Source organism: Ranitomeya variabilis, chromosome 3, assembly GCF_051348905.1.
Source record: "Ranitomeya variabilis isolate aRanVar5 chromosome 3, aRanVar5.hap1, whole genome shotgun sequence".
Lineage (NCBI taxonomy): Eukaryota > Metazoa > Chordata > Amphibia > Anura > Dendrobatidae > Ranitomeya > Ranitomeya variabilis.
Genome location: NC_135234.1, coordinates 729367823 through 729387458, shown reverse-complemented (window position 1 = coordinate 729387458; position 19636 = coordinate 729367823). Strand labels below are relative to the sequence as shown.

At 42.3% G+C, this 19636-nt stretch overlaps 1 protein-coding gene across 4 annotated transcripts in view; it reads right to left on the bottom strand.

The window, feature by feature from the left end:
* The window catches only part of ELMOD1 (ELMO domain containing 1), a 166844-nt gene that overhangs the window by 81971 nt on the left and 65237 nt on the right, over nt 1-19636 (bottom strand). For all 4 annotated transcript variants that reach the window (XM_077298411.1, XM_077298408.1, XM_077298410.1 and 1 more), the window contains exon 2: nt 9771-9859. Coding sequence is in view for 2 of the 4 variants with exons in the window: in XM_077298408.1 (XP_077154523.1) it covers nt 9771-9787 (17 nt within the window). In the remaining 2 variants the exon portion in view is untranslated. The remainder of the gene's footprint in view (nt 1-9770; nt 9860-19636) is intronic.

Genomic DNA, 19636 nt, shown 5'->3' with positions numbered 1-19636 from the left:
TGTGGATCATCAGCTCCTCCTCACTATGCTCTGCTCCATCGGCATCAAGGACACCGTTCTCTCTTGGTTCTCCTCCTATCTCTCTGACCGATCCTTCACTGTATGTTTTGCTGGTTCCTCCTCCTCTCCCCTTCCCCTTCCTGTTGGGGTTCCTCAAGGATCAGTCCTAGGCCCCCTCCTCTTCTCTTTGTATACTGCCCCTATTGGACAAACAATCAGTAGATTTGGTTTCCAGTACCATCTCTATGCTGACGACACCCAATTATACACCTCTTCTCCTGCTTTCACTCCGACCTTCTTAGAAAACACCAGTGATTGTCTTACCGCTGTCTCTAACATCATGTCCTCCCTCTATCTGAAACTGAACCTGTCAAAAACTGAACTCCTCGTGTTCTCTCCCTCTACTAACCTACCTTTGACTGACATTGCCATCTCCATGTGCGGTTCCACCATTACTCCCAAGCAACATGCCCGCTGCCTTGGGGTCATCCTTGATTCCGAGCTTTCATTCACCCCCCACATCCGATCACTGGCTCGCTCTTCTTATCTGCATCTCAAAAATATTTCTAGAATTCGCCCGTTTCTTACTTTCGACTCTGCAAAAACTCTAAGGCTACGTTCACACTTTGCGGTTTTTGCTGCGGATCCGCAGCGGATTTGGCGCTGCGGATCCGCATCAGTTTTCCATGCAGGGTACAGTACAATGTTACCCTATGGAAAACAAAAACCGCTGTGCCCACTTTGCGTTTTTCGGCAGGAAAATCCGCGCGGATTTTCTGCGGAAAAAAAGAAGTACCATGTCAATTCTTTCTGCGGATTCCGCAGCGGTTTTCCACCTGCACCAATAGGAAAGTGCAGTTGGAAAACCGCAGTGGAATCCGCAGTAGAAACCGCACAAAAAACCGCAGTGAAAATCACCGCGGTTTTGCACTGCGGTTTTTGCAAATCCGCTGCTGAAAAATCCGCAGTGGAATCTGCAAAGTGTGAACAAGCCCTTACTGTCTCACTTATTAATTCTCGTCTGGACTATTGTAACTCTCTACTAATCGGCCTCCCTCTTACCAAACTCTCCCCGCTCCAATCTGTCCTGAATGCTGCATCCAGGATCATATTCCTCACCAACCGTTACACCGATGCCTCTACCTTGTGCCAGTCATTACACCGGCTACCCATCCACTCCAGAATCCAGTACAAAACTACTACCCTCATCCACAAAGCACTCCATGGCTCAGCACCACCCTACATCTCCTCTCTGGTCTCAGTCTACCACCCTACCCGTGCCCTCCGCTCCGCTAATTACCTCAGGTTAGCATCCTCAATAATCAGAACCTCCCATTCCAGTCTCCAAGACTTTACACGTGCTGCGCCGATTCTTTGGAATGCACTACCTAGGTTAATACGATTAATCCCCAATCCCCACAGTTTTAAGCGTGCCCTAAAAACGCATTTGTTCAGACTGGCCTACTGCCTCAACGCATTAACCTAACTATCCCTGTGTGGCCTAATAAAAAAAACAAAAAACGGTTCCTCGCATCATGTTCTCATACACTTTATGCAGTCAATAGCCTCTGTGTCTGTACTGCTACATACTTAGGCAGTTAACTGGTTCATGCAGCTTTACATGAACACCCGAGCCTTACACTATGGCTGGTCCAAATAACTAAAGCAATTGTTACCATCCACCTCTCGTGTCTCCCCTTTTCCTCATAGTTTGTAAGCTTGCGAGCAGGGCCCTCATTCCTCCTGGTATCGGTTTTGAACTGTGATTTCTGTTATGCTGTAATGTCTATTGTCTGTACAAGTCCCCTCTATAAGTTGTAAAGCGCTGCGGAATATGTTGGCGCTATATAAATAAAATTATTATTATTATTATTATTATTATTATCCTTCAAAGGCTTGCTGTGGTGCATAAACCTACTATTCGGCCACCCCTAAACAGTGTTCACAAGCAGAAACGGTTGCAGTGGGCCCAGACATACATGAAGACTAATTTCCAAACAGTCTTGTTTACTGATGAGTGTCGAGCCACCCTGGATGGTCCATATGGATGGAGTAGTGGATGGTTGGCCACCATGTCCCAACAAGGCTGTGACGTCAGCAAGGAGGTGAAGTCATATTTTGCGCCGGAATGATGGGGAAACAGCTGGTAGGCCCTTTAACCCCTTTCTGACATCAGACGTACTATCCCGTCGAGGTGGGGTGGGCCCGTATGACCACCGACGGGATAGTACGTCATACGCGATCGGCCGCGCTCACGGGGGGAGCGCGGCCGATCGCGGCCGGGTGTCAGCTGCATATCGCAGCTGACATCCGGCACTATGTGCCAGGAGCAGTCACGGACCGCCCCCGGCACATTAACCCCCGGCACACCGCGATCAAACATGATCGCGGTGTACCGGCGGTATAGGGAAGCATCGCGCAGGGAGGGGGCTCCCTGCGGGCTTCCCTGAGACCCCCGGAGCAACGCGATGTGATCGCGTTGCTCCGAGGGTCTCCTACCTCCCTCCTCGCCGCAGGTCCCGGATCCAAGATGGCCGCGGCATCCGGGTCCTGCAGGGAGGGAGGTGGCTTACCGAGTGCCTGCTCAGAGCAGGCGCTGGTAAGCCTGCAGCCCTGCACAGCAGATCGCAGATCTGACAGAGTGCTGTGCACACTGTCAGATCAATGATCTGTAATGTCCCCCCCTGGGACAAAGTAAAAAAAAAAATTCCCCACATGTGTGTAAAAAAAAAATAAAAAAAATATCCTAAATAAAGAAAAAAAAAATATATATTATTCCCATAAATACATTTCTGTAGCTAAATAAAATAAAAAAACAATAAAAGTACACATATTTAGTATCGCCGCGTCCGTAACGACCCAACCTATAAACCTGCCCCACTAGTTAACCCCTTCAGTAAACACCGTAAGAAAAAAAAAAAAAAAACGAGGCAAAAAACAACGCTTTATTATCATACCGCCGAACAAAAAGTGGAATAACACTCGATCAAAAAGACTGATATAAATAACCATGGTACCACTGAAAACGTCATCTTGTCCCGCAAAAAACGAGCCGCCATACAGCATCATCAGCAAAAAAATAAAAAAGTTATAGTCCTGAGAATAAAGCGATACCAAAATAATTATTTTTTCTATAAAATAGTTTTTATCGTATAAAAGCGCCAAAACATAAAAAAAATGATATAAATGAGATATCGCTGTAATCGTACTGACCCGACGAATAAAACTGTTTTATCAATTTTACCAAATGCGGAACGGTATAAACGCCTCCCCCAAAAGAAATTCATGAATAGCTGGTTTTTGATCACTCTGCCTCACAAAAATCGGAATAAAAAGCGATCAAAAAATGTCACGTGTCCGAAAATGTTACCAATAAAAACGTCAACTCGTCCCGCAAAAAACAAGATCTCACATGACTCTGTGGACTCAAATATGGAAAAATTACAGCTCTCAAAATGTGGTAACGCAAAAAATATTTTTTGCAATGAAAAGCGTCTTTCAGTGTGTGACGGCTGCCAATCATAAAAATCCGCTAAAAAAGCCGCTATAAAAGTAAATCAAACCCCCCTTCATCACCCCCTTAGTTAGGGAAAAATAAAAAAATTAAAAAATGTATTTATTTCCATTTTCCCATTAGGGTTAGGGTTAGGGCTAGAGTTAGGACTAGGGTTAGGGCTAGGGTTGGGGCTAGGGTTAGGGCTAGGGTTAGGGCTGGGGCTAGGGTTGGGGCTAGGGTTGGGGCTAGGGTTGGGGCTAGGGTTAGGGCTAGGGTTACGGCTAGTGTTAGGGCTAGTGATAGGGCTAGGGTTATTGCTAGGGTTAGGGCTAGGGTTGGGGCTAGGGTTGGGGCTAGGGTTGGGGCTAGGGTTGGGGCTAGGGTTGGGGCTACAGTTAGGGTTGGGGCTAAAGATAGGGTTAGGGTTTGGATTACATTTACGGTTGGGAATAGGGTTGGGTGTGTCTGGGTTAGAGGAGTGGTTAGGGTTACTGTTGGGATTAGGGTAAGGGGTGTGTTTGGATTAGGGTTTCAGTTATAATTGGGGGGTTTCCACTGTTTAGGCACATCAGGGGCTCTCCAAACGGGACATGGCATCCGATCTGAATTCCAGCCAATTCTGCATTGAAAAAGGAAAACAGTGCTCCTTCCCTTCAGAGCTCTCCCGTGTGCCCAAACAGGGGTTTACCCCAACATATGGGGTATCAGCGTACTCAGGACAAATTGGACATCATCTTTTGGGGTCCAATTTCTCCTGCTACCCTTGAGAAAATACAAAACTCGGGGCCAAAAAATAAGTTTTGTGGGAAAAAAAGGATTTATTATTTTCACGGCTCTGCGTTGTAAACTGTAATGAAACACTTGGGGGTTCAAAGTTCTCACAACACATCTAGATAAGTTCCTTGGGGGGTCTAGTTTCCAATATGGGGTCACTTGTGGGGGGTTTGTACTGTTTGGGTACATCAGGGGCTCTGCAAATGCAACGTGATGCCTGCAGACCAATCCATTTAAGTCTGCATTCCAAATGGCGCTCCTTCCCTTCCGAGCTCTGTCATGCGCCCAAACAGTGGTTCCCCCCCACATATGGGGTATCAGCGTACTCAGGACAAATTGGACAACAACTTTTGGGGTCCAATTTATCCTGATACCCTTGTGAAAATACAAAACTGGGGGCTAAAAAATCATTTTTGTGAAAAAAAAAAAGAATTTTTATTTTCACGGCTCTGCGTTATAAACTGTAGTGAAACACTTGGGGGTTCAAAGTTTTCACAACACATCTAGATAAGTTCCTTGGGGGGTCTAGTTTCCAATATGGGGTCACTTGTGGGGGTTTGTACTGTTTGGGTACATCAGGGGCTCTGCAAATGCAACGTGACGCCTGCAGACCAATCCATTTAAGTCTGCATTCCAAATGGCGCTCCTTCCCTTCCGAGCTCTGTCATGCGCCCAAACAGTGGTTCCCCCCCACATATGGGGTATCAGCGTACTCAGGACAAATTGGACAATATCTTTTGGGGTCCAATTTATCCTGATACCCTTGTCAAAATACAAAACTGGGGGCTAAAAAATCATTTTTGTGAAAAAAAAAAGAATTTTTATTTTCACGGCTCTGCGTTATAAACTGTAGTGAAACACTTGGGGGTTCAAAGCTCTCAAAACACATCTAGATAAGTTCCTTAGGGGGTCTACTTTCCAAAATGGTGTCACTTGTGAGGGTTTTTAATGTTTAGGCACATCAGGGGCTCTCCAAATGCAACATGGCATCCCATCTTAATTCCAGTCAATTTTGCATTGAAAAGTAAAATAGCGCTCCTTCCCTTCCGAGCTCTGCTATGCGCCCACACAGTGGTTTACCCCCACATATGGGGTATTGTCGTACTCAGGACAAATTGCACAACAACATTTGGGGTCTATTTTCTTCTCTTACCCTTGGGGAAATAAAAAAATGGGGGGGAAAGATCATTTTTGTGAAAAAATATGATTTTTTATTTTTACGGCTCTGCATTATAAACTTCTGTGAAGCACTTGTTGGGTCAAAGTGCTCACCACACATCTAGATAAGTTCCTTAAGGGGTCTACTTTCCAAAATGGTGTCACTTGTGGGGGGTTTCAATGTTTAGGCACATCAGGGGCTCTCCAAATGCAACATGGCGTCCCATCTCAATTCCAGTCAATTTTGCATTGAAAAGTCAAATGGCGCTCCTTTCCTTCCGAGCTCTGCCATGCGCCCAAACAGTGGTTTATCCCCACATATGGGGTATCAGCGTACTCAGGACAAATTGTACAACACATTTTGGGGTCTATTTTCTCCTGTTACATTTGGTAAAATAAAACAAATTGGAGCTGAAGTAAATTTTTTGTGAAAAAAAGTTAAATGTTCATTTTTATTTAAACATTCCAAAAATTCCTGTGAAACACCTGAAGGGTTAATAAACTTCTTGAAAGTGGTTTTGAGTACCTTGAGGGGTGCAGTTTTTAGAATGGTGTCACACTTGGGTATTTTCTATCATATAGACCCCTCAAAATGACTTCAAATGAGATGTGGTCCCTAAAAAAAAATGGTGTTGTAAAAATGAGAAATTGCTGGTCAACTTTTAACCCTTATAACTCCGTCACAAAAAAAAATTTTGGTTCCAAAATTGTGCTGATGTAAAGTAGACATGTGGGAAATGTTATTTATTAAGTATTTTGTGTGACATATGTCTGTGATTTAAGGGCATAAAAATTCAAAGTTGGAAAATTGCGAAATTTTCAAAATTTTCGCCAAATATTCGTTTTTTTCACAAATAAACGCAAATTATATCGAAGAAATTTTACCACTATCATGAAATACAATATGTCACGAGAAAACAATGTCAGAATCGCCAAGATCCGTTGAAGCGTTCCAGAGTTATAACCTCATAAAGGGACAGTGGTCAGAATTGTAAAATTGGCCCGGTCATTAACGTGCAAACCACCCTTGGGGGTGAAGGGGTTAAGGTTCCTGAAGGTGTGAAAATGACCTCTGCAAAGTATATAGAGCTTATGACTGACAACTTTCTTCCATGGTATAAAAAGCAGAAATGTGCCTTCAGAAGCAAAATCATCTTCATGCTGACAATGCCCCATCTCATGCTGCAAAGAACACCTCTGAGTCATTGGCTGCTATGGGCATAAAAGAAGATAAACTCATGGTGTGGCCACCATCTTCCCCTGACCTCAACCCTATAGAGAACCTTTGGAGTATCATCAAGCAAAAGATCTATGAGGGTGGGAGGCCGTTCACATCAAAACAGCAGCTCAGGGATGGAAGAAATACAAGCAGAAACTCTCCAAAAACTCACAAGATCAATGGATGTAAGAATTGTGAAGGTGATATCAATGAAGGGCTCCTATGGTAACATGTAACTTGGCCTGTTAGGATGTTTTGGAGTTAAATAGCTTTTTGTTCAGTGAATGTGACCTCCTAATGCTGCAAATTCCACAAATGAGCATTTTCAGTTCTTTACAACATATCAAATGTTTAGAAATTCTACTGTGCCTAATAATTTGGAACAGTGCATTGTGAGTTTTTATTCATTTTGGAGATTATACTGTTATTATTGGGAGGTTTCTCCAATAAAATTCGATGTATAGTCTAACGGGTGATGACTCTTATTAGACTGACTGTCATTTGCACCGACCATTTAGGAAAATCCGAGAAAAATATAATTTGCATAATAATTTGGAACACTGTGTGTGTGTGTGTGTATATATATATATATATATATATATATATATATATATATATATATATATATATATATATATATATATATATATATATATACACACTCACTGGCCACTTTATTAGGTACACCTGTCCAACTTCTTGTTAACACTTAATTTCTAATCAGCCAATCACATGGCGGCAACTCAGTGCATTTAGGCATGTAGACATGGTCAAGACAATCTCCTGCAGTTCAAACCGAGCATCAGTATGGGGAAGAAAGGTGATTTGAGTGCCTTTGAACGTGGCATGGTTGTTGGTGCCAGAAGGGCTGGTCTGAGTATTTCAGAAACTGCTGATCTACTGGGATTTTCATGCACAACCATCTCTAGGGTTTACTGAGAATGGTCCGAAAAAGAAAAAAAATCCAGTGAGCGGCAGTTCTGTGGGCGGAAATGCCTTGTTGATGCCAGAGGTCAGAGGAGAATGGGCAGACTGGTTCGAGCTGATAGAAAGGCAACAGTGACTCAAATCGCCACCCGTTACAACCAAGGTAGGCCTAAGAGCATCTCTGAACGCACAGTGCGTTGAACTTTGAGGCAGATGGGCTACAGCAGCAGAAGACCACACCGGGTACCACTCCTTTCAGCTAAGAACAGGAAACTGAGGCTACAATTTGTACAAGCTCATCGAAATTGGACAGTAGAAGATTGGAAAAACGTTGCTTGGTCTGATGAGTCTCGATTTCTGCTGCGACATTCGGATGGTAGGGTCAGAATTTGGCGTAAACAACATGAAAGCATGGATCCATCCTGCCTTGTATGGAGCATCTTTGGGATGTGCAGCCGACAAATCTGCGGCAACTGTGTGATGCCATCATGTCAATATGGACCAAAATCTCTGAGGAATGCTTCCAGCACCTTGTTGAATCTATGCCACGAAGAATTGAGGCAGTTCTGAAGGCAAAAGGGGGTCCAACCCGTTACTAGCATGGTGTACCTAATAAAGTGGCCGGTGAGTGTATGTATATATATATATATATATATATATATATATATATATATATATATATAGAAAAAAAAATGCAGCAAAAAATGTCCACTGTTCTAAAACACACTTTCGTAAAGACACCACTGTCGTTTTCCTGAAGCGTCTTCACCTTGGAAAATTCGTCTGGTACGTCGGCATCTAGAAGATGTTGTGTGCACACCCCCTAAGGGTTATCTTACAAGGGCAGAATTCTTGCTTGAAACAAGCATTGATCATCAATAAAAACAAGTGTGTCGGTTCATTTTCATTATTATTATTATTATTTATTTATATAGCACCATTAATTCCATGGTGCTGTACATGAGAAGGGGTTACATACAGAGTTATAGATATCGTATACAGGAAACAAATTTACAGTGACAGACTGGTACTGAGGGGAGAGGACCCTGTCCTTGCGGATGTACATTCTATTTTCATGGAGCAATCATGCGCACTGTATGACCATACGATCGTTAAAGGGGTTGTTCGGTCTTAAGCTACAAGTCTACAGTAGCTATGTGACTGGAGACTAGTGAATGCTCACATTGTGTGCAACGTGTGAGGATGCTACAGTGTCAGCTCAGGCGATCACGTCACCTCAAGGATGAGATTTTCATACTCCTGGCCACATTCCGACTAGATAAGAAACAGTCTAGTTGGAATGTGGCCGACAGTATGCTTATCGCTTTGTTGTGATCACAATGAGCTTCCATTCACTGACAGTAAAAGTGTATTAGAGAGCTGCAATAATCTGTCCTGCTGGTAATAAAAAGTTTCTCCGTTTTGGTCAACCCCTACTTGTTACAACATTCCTTCACAACACTGATAACTTGTCCCCCTTGTTGAGAGCCCCAGCGATCGGTGTGTGAGAAGACCTGACGGTAAGTGTCAAGCTACCCTACAGCGCCACCGTAGGCGAAAAGAAACAAACTGTCCCCCTTCTGCCAGGATTCCGAGCGGTCAGTTTCAATTTGTGCAAAAACCTGATAGTTAATGTTCAATTTTCCTGCAGCGCCACTACAGGCAAAAGAAAGTATTACATAATGCCCGTTTAAAGAAAAAAATGTTGTGGGGTTTTTGCGCTAAATATAATTTTTTTATTTTTTCCTAACTTAATACAGGCCTCCCAATCTTATACTAGATTCATACTTCCTGATTGTTACAGAAGACTTTTCAGCAGTCTCATTATCACTGCAGACAGGATTGCAATGGCGGGTAGCATTAAGAAGATACTTAGATTTAAACAATAGGCCGTTTTCTGGAGATGGGGACCCTCCTCTATTAATTATGAATTCCCATAAAGCGTATATTATAATGGGCTTTCTTTAAAAAAAATCTTAAAGGGGCTGTCCAGTTATCTAGATCAATCCAGAAAATAAGCAAGAACGTCTTATTTAACTCTTCAACGACAGAAGGAAAGAACACGGAATCAAATGTTACCGGCCTCGGTGATGGCACGTGCTCATAAACCCTCACAGTACGGCTCCCTCCATTCTCTGTAAGCAACAGGTACATCCGAAAAAACCTTAACATGAAACCACAGAGGTGATTACTCACTTCATGAAGTGCTTCATTGTTGACGCCTCAGCAATCCAAGCGCAGAATCCTCAGCAATGTTCCCGATAATAGACTGGTGCCGGCAGAATCTGAAAAGAACCAGCAGGGAAGAGCGGTAAGAAGACAGAAAATAACTCATTCTCCTGTGCCGGCGATTCGCCAGCTATTCTGTGAACTTCTATTACTATTGGGCTTCATCTTCATTTACATAGTCATTAATATTATAAATTCCCGCTACTCTTTTCCATTTCCCTGAAACCATTACACTGCAATTTCAGGCCAAATATGTAGGGTAAAAGGAACATTTATAGCAGATCTGAGAATGTCAGGAAAAATAAAGTTCGGTGATGTTGTGAAGTGCTAGAAACAGGATAGAGTGGAAACCAAGTGGGTTATGTACAGTACACATCACACAGGATTTTTTTTAAATTATTTCTTCAATGCAAAATTAAGCAACTTTTGAATAGTCTTCATGTAAAATGTTCTACCATTTCACTGCTGCAGAGCGGAGGGCTCTGCCGAAAAGTCAGAGCTCATCAGAGTTCCCTCTGCTACTTACAGCTTTATGCTCTACCTTCCCTTCTCTCAGTGTTAGGGCTGCTTGCATCGGTGCAAATTTGTTCAACACACACAGCAATGCACAGACATATGTGAAGCTTTGACACTCGAGTCGCGAGACGAGCTGAGAGTCAATTTTCATGGACGTCTGGAAGAGCCCTTAGATATAGCAGAAGCGGGAAGGCAGTTGTACACAGATCTGCAGTGGAGAGGCGAAAAAGTTTCTCAGGATGGGTGGAGAAAACGGATTATAAAAAGTAGAAAAGACCATGGAGAGGAAATCAGAGGATAGAAACTGTGATGATAAACGAAAGCAAGTGAAGACAGCAGCACCTTGGATACACAGAGACCTCACAGTAAACGTCACAATTTACCAGTGGCAATAGTTTCCCTTAGTCTGCTGTTGCAGTGTGTCAGCAAGGCGATATAAAAAAAAAATATAATTTTCTATTGGATAAATAAATAGCATATTCTTATCTAGCAGTTGTGCGACTGGCGCAATCCGTGCAGAGATAAGCAAACAGCACAATTTACCAGTGGCAATAGTTTCCCTTAGTCTGCTGTTGCAGTGTGTCAGCAAGGCGATATAAAAAAAATACTACTTTTCTATTGGTTAAATAAATAGCGTGTCTTTATCTAGCAGTTGTGCAACTGGCGCAAACTGTGCAGAGATAAGCAAACGTCACAATTTACCAGTGGCAATAATTTTCATTAGTCCGCTGTTGCAATGTTCCAGATAATAGACGACTGGTGCCGGCAGAATCAGAGAAGGATAGAAACTATGATGATAAACAAAAGCAAGTGAAGACAGCAGAACCTTGGATACTCAGAGACCTCACATCCAGCCTATATTACTGGCAGAGACACTCCCACAAGAGACAAATTTGAAACTTGAATCAGTCTGCAAACTGCAGATCAGTGGGGTCTGAAAAGGAATGAAGAAATTAAAACTAATGACAATTTTATTAAACAAAGATAGCCTCTTACATATGGAAAAATATGTTTTCACATGAAAGGTGTTCATAACCAAAAATAAAGAATAGAGCTCTGCTACGCCTGTATCTACAGAGGGATGCGTTCTTTTTTAGCATCTCTGGCTAAACCAGAGCAAGAAGCCCCATGCAAAGTACTCAATGCCAGTAAAGCAGCATGTATCATATCCATAACAGGACATGTATCAGGGTATGCCACAATTTTTTCTCATGCAATACCATCTGGGTCCTTAGCAGGCAATGACCACTGTCTTACAGATATGCATCACAGTCAACTACATTACAACTTAGGTAGTATAAAAAAAAATTGTCCATTCATTGGGAATTATGGTCCCAATATATCAATGGAGAACTATAAAATCTAGCCATAAATGTCAGAAATAATGAATTTGGTGCATCTTTCAACTCTCGCGAGTCACCTCCAGCAATGCATGTAAGCCAGAGGCCAGACAGATTTGCAGTGGGCGCGCTTAGCAATGACTCGTCTTGCCCCAGCTCTACAAATTTTTCAAAAAGTTGGCGGAGACTGGGTTAAAAATGGCAAAAGTTGAGTTATGCAAAACAGTTACAACATTTCAAGCAGTTTTACCACAAAAAAAGTCTGCTAGAAATTGCTTGAACTGGTTCCTATAAGAGTTGGTGCAAAACGATTCGTAGGATCCGGTACATTGGCCACATCAGTGATCTATGAACGAGAGCCAGTAGGACCCCCTCTTACCTAAAGGCATGACCGGCTCCTCTTGTGAATAGCTGGCCTGGCGAAATGTTCCATGAGTTTCACCTCGCCATGCTGACTTATCAAAAGAAGAGCCAGGATACCATCAGGTAAGAGGTGGTTCTCAGGACTCCCAACCACTGACCACAGACCAGTGATGTGGCACATGGACTGTGTCCAGTGAATCAAATTGCCACCGATACCAACCAATATGATCATTTCATGCCTTTTCAAACTTTATTTGCAAAATAAAAGCTAAATTTTTCATTGTTTGCAATGGGCGACCCTTCTGATTCTTGTCTCCATAGATCTGATATACAGTGGGGGGAAAGAAGTATTTGATCCCTTGCTGATTTTGTAAGTTTGCCCACTGACAAAGACATGAACAGTCTATAATTTTAAGGGTAGGTTTATTTTAAAATTGAGAGATAGGATATCAAAAATAAAATCCAGAAAATCACATTGTATAAATTATATATATTTATTTGCATTTTGCAGTGAGAAATAAGTATTTGATCCCCTACCAACCATTAAGAGTTCTAGCTCCTACAGACCAGTTAGACGCTGCTAATTAACTCGTTAACTAAAATCACAGAGAAAAAAGCAGAGATGTTTACCTGCTGAAGCCTCCAAACAAATGCACCAGCAGGGCGCATCGGACCCGATTAATGATGGCAAAAACACAGGTGCAAAAAATACCGATGAAACAACCACTTTCAATCCAGTGTTGGCTGTTTGGCATTAGTGCACAAAAAGAGAAGAGATAATAGTCTGTATGTGGTATTGTTCACACAGGCAATGCAGAGCATCTGGTTTACAGCCTATTACTAACGCACATACAGACGGGCCGCCCAGTGCTACAAAATGCATGCTGTGTGAATAGAGGCCTACAGTTTACAGAGCCATCTTGGTCCGACTGCAAGATAAAGTGCAAAAAAACTCGTTAACTACATTATAGACAGCTGCCTTACATAGTCACCTTTATAAAAGACTCCTGTCCACAGACTAAATCAGTCAGACTCTAACCTCTACAACATACAGTGCCTGCAAGGTCCCCCCTGCTCAAGAAGGCACATGTGCAGGCCCGTCTGAAGTTTGCCAATGAACACCTGAATGATTCTGTGAGTGATTGGGAGAAGGTGCTGTGCTCACATGAGACAAAATTTGAGGTCTTTGGCATTAACTCAACTCGATATGTTTGGAAGAGAAATACTGCCTATGACCCAAAGAACACCGTCCCCACTGTCAAGCATGGAGGTGGAACCATTATGTTTTGGGGGTGTTTCTTTGCTAAGGGCACAGGACTTTACCGCATCAATGGGAGAATGGATGGAGCCATGTACTATAAAATCCTGAGCAACAACCTCCTTTACTCCACCAGGACATTAAAAAAGGGTCATGGCTGGGTCTTCCAGCAAGAGAATGACCCAAAACATACAGCCAAGGCAACAAAGGAGTGGCTCAAAAAGAAGCACGTTAAGTTCATGGAGTGGCCTAGCCAGTCTCCAAACCTTAATCCCATAGAAAACTTATGGAGGAAGTTGAAGCTACGAGTTGCCAAGCAACAGCCTCAAAATCTTAATGATTTAGAGATGATCTGCAAAGAGGAGTGGACCAAAAGTCCTCCTGACATGTGCGCAAACTTCATCAACTGTAAAAAAAACGTCTGACTGCTGTGCTTGCCAACAAGGGTTTTGCCATCAAGTATTAAGTCTTGTTTTCATAGGGATCAAATACTTATTTCTCACTGTCAAATGCAAATACATTTATATAATTTATACAATGTGATTTTCTGGATTTTATTTTTGATATTCTATCTCTGAATGTTAAAATTAACCTACCCTTAAAATTATAGACTCTTCATGTCTTTGTCAGTGGGCAAACTTACAAAATCATCAAGGGATCAAATACTTATTTCCCCCATTGTAAGTCTATGGTAATTTTGTGCTGGAATGTGCACAATTTTCACTCATGTAGAAATAGTCTTATTCTCTTACGAGATGGTGGCCTGATTCTAATGCATCGGGTATTCTAGAATATGTATTGTAATATATAGCACAGCCCACACAGTATATAACACAGCCCACACAGTATATAACACAGCCCACATAATATATAACATAGCCCACATAATATATAACACAGCCCACGTAGTATATAACACAGCCCACGTAGTAATTGCCCAGCCATGTAGTATATAGCACAGCCACGTAGTATATAGCACAGCCACATAGAATATAGCACAGCCACGTAGTATATAGCACAGCCCATGTAGTATATAGCACAGAGCCGTAGTATATAACACAGGCCATGCAGTATATAACACAGCCCACGCAGTATATAACATAGGCCATGCAGTATATAACACAGCCCATGCAGTGTACAACACACCCCACGTAGTATATCGCACAGAGACATAGTTTATAGCACCGCCCATGTAGTATATAACACAGCCCACGTAGTATGTAACACAGCCCACGCAGTATCTAACACAGCCCACGTAGTATATAGCACAGCCTACGCAGTGTATAACACAGCCCACGCAGTATATAACACAGCCCACGCAGTATATAACACAGCCCACGCAGTATATAACACAGCCCACGCAGTATATAACACAGCCCACGCAGTATATAGCACAACCCACGTAGTATATAGCACAGCCCACGCAGTATATAACACAGCCCACGCAGTATATAACACAGCCCACGTAGTATATAGCAATGTGGGTACCATATCCCTGTTAAAAAAAAAGAATTAAAATAAAAAATATTTATATACTCACCTTCCGACGGGAAAACAAAAACACTTAAAAAGACAACCCAGGATCTTTTAAGTCATTCTATTGCACAGTATTGAGAATCTTTAGGCGGAAGACGCCAGAAGAATGATCAGCTGACTTGTAACCGCTTGGCATCTTTAGAAACCTGAAGATAAAGTGAAAAGATCATCACAAGCTTTTTCAGGAGGTTTTCAGAGCGGAATCCGCCAGAATAAAAATAATTTAATGTGCACACACCGTAAGAGTATGTGCAGAATGAGTTTCTTGAAACAGTCAAAAACAAGGGGTTTTTTTCCCAGCATTTTGCACTTGCTCATTTCTTTCTATGGGTGAAAAAAACCTGCAAAAATGCTGAAAAAGTTGACATGTTGCAAAAAGGAATCATGTGCCGGAGATTTCTGAAATCTCAGTCTCTGCTGATACTGTAAAAAGCAGCTTTTACTTTGTATTAAAAACGCAGAGAAAAAATACAGGAAAAATACAGTGTGAGAACATAGCTATGTTCCGAAGACGCGCTTTTGGGAGAGTTTTTGATGTTGTAGATTTTTTGCACCTATTAAAGAGAACCTGTCGGCAGGATTGTGCACAGTAACCTACAGACAGTGTCAGGTCGGCGCCGTTATGCTGATTACAATGGTACCTGGTGATGAAATCCGTCTTGTGGTTCTTGTGTAATCTGTATTTTCAGTTTTGAGTTAATGATATGCTCGTGCTCCGGGGCGGCCTGTGTGGGGTCTTCATGTGGTGCTCTGATTAGATATTCACTCACTGACCTGCCCCTAATATACATAATATATACCGTATATATATTTAAAAAAAAAAACTTCTGCGGTCAGGCGCCGGCAGGGGTGCCTGTGCTGCAGCATGATCGCACATGTACTGCGTTCATTTGCTTGATGTTATCCTAAAATTCAGTTTGAAAATGGCGCCCGCCACACCTGCGCAGTAGCAGCTATTGGTGTATATAGAGGTGATCCAATAGCTACTACTGCGTATGCGCCGGCAGCGCCATCTTGCAATAGAGAAATAAAAATCATCCCCGAAGATGATCAGTGATCGCCGACAGCTGCTACTGCGGCGACATCAGGACCGAGGAGTGACTGCCGCCCCCACATCCTGGGCTCATAAAGCTACACCCTTGATTTTAGCCAATTTGGTGAAAATTAAATAGCTCCACTTCAACACTTTTATCTCCCATAGCTATAGCTGTGACCCAACTTTCTCCGGGTCCTGAATACCAAATATATCTTGTCGTTCAGTGATTCTGTCTATGCTCTCATACTAATAACATACTGACTACCGAAATCTTGCTCTCATAAATATGGCTAGTCCCGGCCTTAGTTTTAGGTGATCCTGTGCCACTAAACTTCACAAAAAGTTTTTTTGTATATGACAGCATGAAACACTCCTCTGTTTCCGATTAAAAAAAAAGAAGAAAAGGATTTGATTTTGCCACAGTTGTAAGAGTTAAGATCATCAAAATAAAAATTAAGATATAGTAAACGCCATAAAAAAATCGAATCTTGCACCCAAAATAAAAAATGGAGTAAAAATTAAAAAAAAAAAAAAGAAAAAAAAAAAAAGATTACAATTTTGGCGGCAAACGTCAAGGGTTAAAGGGAACCCGACATGTACCCAAACGCTATTAACCTGCAGGTTATTATTATTATTATTATTTATTATTATAGCGCCATTTATTCCATGGCGCTTTACATGTGAGGAGGGGTATACATAATAAAAACAAGTACAATAATCTTAAACAATACAAGTCACAGCTGGTACAGGAGGAGAGAGGACCCTGCCCGCGAAGGCTCACAATCTACAAGGGATGGGTGAGAATACAGTAGGTGAGGATAGGGCTGATCGTGCAGCGGTTGGTTGATCGGTGGTTACTGCAGGTTGTAGGCTTGTCGGAAGAGGTGGGTCTTCAGGTTCTTTTTGAAGATTCTGATGGTAGGCGAGAGTCTGATGTGTTGTGGTAGAAGGTTCCAGAGTAAAGGGGATGCATGGGAGAAATCTTGTATGCGATTGTGGGAAGAGGAGATAAGAGGGGAGTAGAGAAGGAGATCTTGTGAGGATCGGAGGTTGCGTGCAGGTAAGTACCAGGAGACGAGGTCACAGATGTATGGAGGAGACAGGTTGTGGATGGCTTTGTACGACAACAGCGTTCCAATGCTATCTGTCCGCCTTACTGAAAGTGCAGCCATTGGGAGCAAAAATGTGTGATTATTCTCCAGGTTAGTAGTGCTCCAAAGCTGGCCGGCCACCTAACTGAAAGCCGGCTACTGGGAGGACATGAACTTACTTCTTCCTGGGAGCCTCCGGCTTTCAGTCATAGAGGCATGGACAGCGAGGTTTCAGTCACCGCTCGCTACACTATAAGCATGCCCCAGCACTTTGATTGACAGTTCACTTTGCACACCTGTGCTGTAGAGTGCACTGGCAATCAATGTACAGGGGCATGCTTATAGCCCCCGCCAACTCTGTACTGACCAATGGCTGCGGCCACTCTGGACACACCCTTATGACTGAAAGCCAGCAGCTCCTGGGAGGAATAAAGTTATTTACAGGCTAAAAGCATTTAAGGACATGACAGGTTCCTTTTAAGTGTTTTCCAGACATTTTTTTTTTTGTTTTGTAATTTTATTATAAAGAGTTCAATGGTAATTTTCTTTATCTATGTTGGTGTTGGATGGTTATGAGTTATTAATTGAAGGTCTAGAAAGAGTTTGTACTTAAAGGGCCTGTGACGCTTGCATCCCCATCATTGTGTACTAGTCACAACAAAGGAAAGACCATTGATTTAAAACAAACAAAAAAAAAGCGCGGCTCCAAATTTTCTGCTTCCATTCTCACAACTGTCCAGTAAAGGGAAAGCATCAGGATTTACGTGCAGTCTGATCTGTGGACAGCCTGATACATAGGAGAAGCGGAGTCAAGTGGGCGGTCCTACTCAGTTATCTGCATTCACAGTCATACAGGGAAGTCAATTTCTCAATACAACCGCCCAATGGACTCCTATTCGTACTATCACCAAAGATTTCAATTAATAAAATTTATGTTTTACTATAACATATCCCACTAAAAATGCATTTATGCGGCACTGTTAGAACGCAATAATATATCTGTATGCAGCTAGCTCCTCCTAGTGGTGACAAAAAATATTGTACTCTTTTACCTCAATGTTTTTTCCTGATCTGCTCAGAGGGTATAAGGAATCACAGAACTCTTTAAAAATAATTTTGTGATGGATAAAAAAAACAAAAAACATTAGCACAGAAATTTTTTTTTAGGGCACATAAAAAAAAATAATGGTGTAGATTTTGTATATTAATGTCCGCCCTCAGGAGTTTACACCCATCTGGAGATGTACTAAGGAAATAAGCTCAACACTGTCTTCAAAGTTGTAGGTTCACATTACGCTCAAATAACAATCAGCAAGACACGATTTCAGCAGGGATGTAATTGTTGTGACAAAGCAAGAAGCATTCAGGGACCTCGTTATTGTGATACCATGAGAATGGTGTCTGAGGGGGCGGCATGAGTCGTCTGTCTGAGCAGATAAAGCGCACGCCGGGATGGCCCGCTCGTGTAACACGAGACACAGGATCACCATCCTGGGCTGTCACTTGTCAGTACAGTCACAGAGTCCCTGGAGCAGGGCAGAAACAGGGAAATCACGCAGATTTCCCATCAACAGCTCAAGGACCATGTGGTTCTTACAGCGGCTACATGCTTCATACTCTAAATGGATATATAGATCCCAGAATATCAGAGAGTGATCCTAGATTTTATGGAACTACAAGTCCCAACTGATTTGTAAAGAAACATATGAGGAAAAGTCAGTTTTTAATAATTATTCTTGTGCATATATAACTGATATAATACTGTACTGCCCCTATATACAAGAACACAACTCGTATAATACTGACCCTATGAACAAGAATATAACTACTATAATATATAATACTACATCTATGTTCAAGAATAACTACTATAATACTGCTCCTATGTACAAGAATATAACTACTATAATACTGACCCTATGTACAAGAATATAACTACTATAATACTGCTCCTATGTACAAGAATATAACTACTATAATACTGACCCTATGAACAAGAATATAACTACTATAATATATAATACTACATCTATGTTCAAGAATAACTACTATAATACTGCTCCTATGTACAAGAATATAACTACTTTAAGGGTATGTTTCCACGGTCAGGAAACGCTGCTTGTTTGACGCTGCGCAGAGCTGCAGCGTCAAACAAGCAGCGTCCAGATGTTCCAGCATAGTGGAGGGGATTTTATGAAATCCCGTCTCCACTATGCGTGGAAACCCGCACGCGGCGGCCCTGCGACTACGGACATGCTGCGCGTCTTTTCAGCTCGCAGCATGTCCGTACACCTTGCGGGGACGCAGCGTCCCCGCAAGGCATATCACAGGGCGCTATGGGAGAGAGCGATCATCCCGGATGTGAAGAGTTAACACATCCGGCATGATCGCGTCCCAGAAAGGGGGCGGGGCTTAGCGCCGAGCGGCTTCGCCGCTGCGGCGATACCGCCGGCCATCCTGACAGTGGAAACATACCCTAATACTGCCCCCTATGTACAAGAATATAACTACTATAATACTGCCCCCTATGTACAAGAATATAACTACTCTAATACTGCCCCCTATGTACAGGAATATATCTACTGTAATACTGCTCCTATGTACAAGAATATAACTACTATAATACTGCCCCTATGTACAAGAATATAACTACTATAATACTGCTCCTATGTACAAGAATATAACTACTTTAA